General features: G+C 43.0%; 1 protein-coding gene across 1 annotated transcript; it reads right to left on the bottom strand.

Moving 5' to 3' along the window:
* Positions 1–286: 286 nt before the first annotated feature.
* On the bottom strand, positions 287–2,942 carry LOC119279582. Its single transcript, XM_037560780.1, has 3 exons — positions 2,379–2,942; positions 1,822–2,315; positions 287–591 (listed from the first exon to the last, which is right to left on the bottom strand). The coding sequence occupies exons 1-3, from the start codon at positions 2,940–2,942 to the stop codon at positions 579–581; spliced, it is 1,071 nt and encodes a 356-aa protein (XP_037416677.1). The 3' UTR covers positions 287–578.
* Positions 2,943–5,439: the final 2,497 nt, after the last annotated feature.

Genomic DNA, 5,439 nt, shown 5'->3' with positions numbered 1-5,439 from the left:
ATTTTATACTTGTGTGCATTCCACTTAAATTCACATATGTTGATTTCAGACGTGCGTGCACGTGCATCAATGTCTCTAAATTTGAGTGCCTCCTTGCTGCGTTTCACAAATAGATATTCCCTCCATCTGAAAATACTTGTCATCAAAATGGATAAAAAGGGATGTATCTAGAACTAAAACACATCTAGATACATCTCATTTTATTCATTTTGATGACAAGTATTTCCGGACGGAGGGAGTAGTTGAAACAGGTGACTGAAGCTCAGCCTCCTGGATTGCCTAGGCGTGCCGTCCATATTAGCCCATATTTGTGACCACTATGATTAGGAATCAAGAGATTAAGTATAATCCCTTACATGGAAAGAGAAACAAACTTGATTCCATTGTTCACCACGCAGCTCATTGAGCCACTGTCATCAAGAGAGCAAACAGCAGAAATTGTCTAGTTCCAGCCCGGTCGAATTTACTTGGCAAAACCAGATTCTCATCATGCATGTTTTATTCATCAAATCTACAGGATTCGTAACTGAAACTCCCACCAGAAATACAGCTTGGCCTTGCCACCGACTTGATCGTCATCACTCTACTCCCCTGAGAAGCAGCAAAACAAGGAGCCAGTCAAAAGCTTGTTTACAGAGACTGCCAAGCCAGTAGTACAGTCTAGAAGACTAAGCCATCAAGGCAAAAACAAACAATTACCCCTAATGATTGGTAAACAACCCCACATGCCACCCTGAAAGTTAATTACACTATGAATAGTTCAGAAACTTTAAATTAACCAAACAACGTCCTTACCACTTAATCAATTCTATTCACCAGTCATATCAAGAGAATGGTATCACGTATACTTAAAAGAGTGTAACTAAATGTCAAAAACAACAAATACCAACCATGGCCAAGACATCAAGTGACACATACTCCACAGACATGAAAATATACCCATGGTAATAGTTGCAGTCAAATAATAGAAGCAGGATTTCAGGAAAGCTACCATCAGGGCTTCTTGTTGCAGGCTCTCAAGCACAAGTTGGTGAGGATGGTTAAATAGTCACATAAATTTTACTATAAAATAAATAAACAATGCCAATTGATATTTTCAAAGCTTCCTAAACAAACATATCAAAATATTGTCCAACTTGGATCATTACAGATGCCTTCAGCATAACAAAAGTTCTTCAATAGGTAGTCAAAAGGGCATATTGACATTTTTCTGGTGAGGCATGATAAATGCAAACCAATTAATTAAACACATGATGGCCTGGATATATAATAATATGTGGGCATAAAAAAACTAACATGTGCCACTGGTGTTAGAGCAAAGAAGTGAAAAGAAAGAAAGAAATCTAGCCATTGTGCGCTGTTAAATCATATTAGCAGTGATCATGTACGGCAAACAGTAATACAAGATAAGTACAGGGCTCATTTTAGCTTCTTATGCACAAGCATAGAACTCCGTATCAAATATGCCTATACTCGCTAAAGAATTTTCCAAGCCCTTTCCCAAAAAGATTTACAGTATTAATTTAGGCAGCACATGTGGACATTTGTCGGCAAATAAAAAAAAAGTTCAAATATAGTAGCTTACAAAAGTTCAGGTGTCCAAAGTTTTAATCAAGCTTTTGTTCATTTGTTTGAACAAATAACAAACAAGTCGATGTGTATGATCAATACTGCCTTATGGTACAAGGCCATTTAGTATAACCTATCTTACTGTGCAACTAGGGATGCAATCCAAGGGTGCTAATAAGGAGCAGAAGTGACCAAAAGAAAAGTTAGCGAGTGCTGAGACAAAGTAGATTATGGGAGAACTGTTGTGCTTACATGGTTAATGCAGCAACCACCGGCGAAGGATAAGCCAAATGACTTAATGTGTTTTCTAGATTGAAAATCTGCTTCTGCTGCTTTGCTATGACAACCGAATTGCTGCCAGAAACAACCCCCTCCACCTCCACCTCGTAGTAGGTGCGACGAACAATTTGTGCTTTGTCCAGCTTGGCATCTGGACCGGGATCAATGGATCGAATGTTGAAAGAGGAGAATCTACCCTTCCCCATGGAGCACAGCAGCTGGCCCGGGACAATGCCATTTGATATCACCGGCAACTCTACAATTGATAGCTCTGTTTTGCCCGTGCCTGAAGTTCCTGGCCGGAAGACCTTAATGTAGTACACTGCAGCTGCGCCTCCCTTCTCTTTGGAGGGGGCAACGAAGCGGTGACCTCCGAGAGGAACCGCCTGGCCGCTGAAAGGCAGGTTCTTGCCGTCGACCATCTCCCATTGCTCGGCGTCCACGTCGAAGGAGCAAGTACCTGTACCCTTTTCTTGTTACAGAGAGAGCAGGATGTGAGAGCCAACAACCGCATAGGAGGAGACGCGAACCTCGATCCGGTCGCGGTACTCCAGCGGGTTGATGCGACAGGGGAAGATGGGCGGTGGCGGCAGTCCACGCCACCCGAGATCATCCCCGATGTCGCTGAGGTCGAGGACATGGAACCAGGGCATGAAGTCCCGCCCCGGCACGACGGAGGGGCGGCGGGATAGGGCGTAGAGCTTGCAGCCGTGCGTGATCAGGACGGGATGCATCTTTGAGTAGACGAGGCGGGGGAGGCTGTGCTCGGTGGAGGACTTAGGGTCGTAGAGGGTGGTTCGATCCAGGCCGAGGCCCACGATTCGGGGACCGTACGGCGTCCCCACCGCCGTGAAGGACATTCCGCTTCTGCTGGATCGCAGGCGGCGTGAGGCGCCGCCCGCGGCGATCTCGATGACGGAGTGGGTGGGCTCCTCGTCCCCGTGCTCCACCACCAGGTATATCGGCTGCTTCGCCGAGGTAGTCTCGCTAGGCTCAGAAGATGCCTTCTCCTTCTTCTCCTTCCGTGAGCGAGCGACAGTAATCGCCCCCGCACCGTGCTTATTCGCCCTTCTCCTCTTCTTGAGCTGCGTCATCGGCATCTTTCCTTGGATGCAAATCAGCAAGTAATCCTCCTCTATTTTTCTGCGGCGAACGGGGGAATGAAGAACAGGCCGCGGGCGGCGGCGGCTATATATATGATACACGAATAAGAGAAACCCTAGCTAGCTTCTCGCCTGTTCAGGCCGGCCGGGAACCTGGGCCTAGCCCATATGTGGCGCACCCCGTGGGCCGGTCCGTTACTGGTTTCGGCGATTGTTTTTCCTTTTTTGCGGGTTTTTTTCTTCCTTCAAGCGGTTGCTCCACTACTATTTACAACTACGAGAACCCCTGCTACGGGCAAAAGCCGGATGACCATGCATTGCCATGAAATAATAGAAATATACATATTTATCAAATTATTATTTTAATTCAGAAATACGTGTTAAGCATGGTGGCATCTGGTTTCATTAAATAGCGACAAATTCAAACTCTCTTCGGCTTCTTTCTTTCTCGGCAGTCTTGGTCTCTCCTAAACCAGAAAATTGCCTGTCACCAAAGAACATATATCATCCATTATTAAATTGGATCAATATCACTCAACATCACACGTCCATGTGTGTCATTATTACTAGGTACACAAAACATGACAATTCCTTATAATGAGCCTTTTGATTTCAGCAATAATAGCACAAAAGAAGAGATCCAACTTCCGAGAGTGTTCTTTATCAATAGCATGACCATTCCATTCTTCGTAGCAACAATCAGCCTGAAAAACCACTGCAAATTGTTTAACTTCATGTCCAATATTACGCCCAAACTAGTAGAATGACCGTGCGTTGCCACGGACTTTTGAAATATATTTTGCTGGAGTTATATAAAGACAATGCAGGTTAGATTTCACATGTAGAGAAAATAACATGAGCACGATTGGGTAATAACTGAAGTACACTTCAGTTGCAATGTAAATTGATAATAAAAAAAGCAAATTCACGATGTATACATATAAAGCGATGATCCAACTAAAAAACTATTACAAATTAAGATCCACTTGATGCTCTTAAGAAATTCTAACACAATATGTGACGCCCGGATAATTAATCTACAGTAATCCCACGTTAACGATGCCACGTCACCTCGGTTATTGTTGCTAATCTCGCGTTAGTTCGAAACCAATTCAAATTCAAAATTCAAAATCAAGTAAACAATAAAAGTTTTCAAATATCAAAACTAAAATGTTCAATAAATAGTAGATAAATCGGAGGCTGTGATAAAATTGTAAACAACATTATTGAAATTTGATAAGTGACTTAAATAACCTCAAACAGTGGCTGAAAAAATTATTTATTAACCTTTTTATTAATAGAATATAAATATGAAATGATATTTACCCCAAACTAGTTTTTGGTGGTAGGATATATTGTGCTGTGATTTGTGGGCCAGCTCCTCATATTTCACCAAACACATTTGGTGCCCAAATAATTAGCGAAAACAGAAAAGAAAATAAAGAAAAGGGAAAAGAACAAAACAGAAAAACAAAATTAAAAGAGGAGGACCCCCTCCCCCGGCCAACTGGGCCAGACGACCAGCCAGGCCGGCCCACCTGGCCCATCCGGCCGACCCAGCCCACTCCCCGTTCCCCCGGTCGCTCTCTCCCCTTCCCTGTTCCCCCGACCAGGGTCGGAACAGGGGCGTGCTACGTCTTGAGCTTGCGTTGGTTTCTTTAAAGAGGAAACGGTGATACAGCACAGTAGCGTAAGTATTTCCCTTAGTTTTTGAGAACCAAGGTATCAATCCAGTAGGAGGCTCCTCACAAGTCCCACGCACCTACACAAACAAACAAAGAACTCGCAACCAACGCAATAAAGGGGTTGTCAATCCCTTCATGGCCACTTGCGAAAGTGAGATCTGATAGAGATAATATGATAAGATAAATATATTTTTGGTATTTTATGATATAGATTGGAAAAGTAAAGATGCAAATAAAAGTAAATTGAAAGCTTAGATGATAAGATATAGATCCGGGGGCCATAGGTTTCACTAGTGGCTTCTCTCAAGATAGCATAAGTATTATGGTGGGTGAACAAATTACTGTCGAGCAATTGATCGAAAAGCAAATAATTATGAGATTATCTAGGCATGATCATGTATATAGGCATCACGTCCGTGACAAGTAGACCGACTCCTGCCTGCATCTACTACTATTACTCCACACATCGACCGCTATCCAGCATGCATCTAGAGTATTAAGTTCATAAGAACAGAGTAACGCATTAAGAAAGATGACATGATGTAGAGGGATAAACTCATGCAATATGATAAACCCCATCTTTTTTATCCTCGATGACAACAATACAATACGTGCCTTGCTGCCCCTGCTGTCACTGGGAAAGGACACCGCAAGATTGAACCCAAAGCTAAGCACTTCTCCCATGGCTAGAAAGATCGATCTAGTAGGCCAAACCAAACCGATAATTCGAAGAGACTTGCAAAGATAACTTAAACACACATAAAACAATTCAGAGGAGATTCAAATATTTCTCATAGATAAAA

Source organism: Triticum dicoccoides, chromosome 3B, assembly GCF_002162155.2.
Source record: "Triticum dicoccoides isolate Atlit2015 ecotype Zavitan chromosome 3B, WEW_v2.0, whole genome shotgun sequence".
NCBI lineage: Eukaryota > Viridiplantae > Streptophyta > Magnoliopsida > Poales > Poaceae > Triticum > Triticum dicoccoides.
Note: the sequence above shows the minus strand (reverse complement) of the source record. Positions and strands in the feature narration are given on the sequence as shown.

What these genes read in the sequence shown, in the direction of transcription:
- LOC119279582 (XM_037560780.1), bottom strand. Translation starts at nt 2,942, where the DNA reads ATGACGCAGCTCAAGAAGAGGAGAAGGGCGAATAAGCACGGTGCGGGG. An exon ending in AGTACCGCGACCGGATCGAG is followed by an intron (nt 2,316 to 2,378) that starts GTTCGCGTCTCC and finishes TAACAAGAAAAG; the next exon opens with GGTACAGGTACTTGCTCCTT.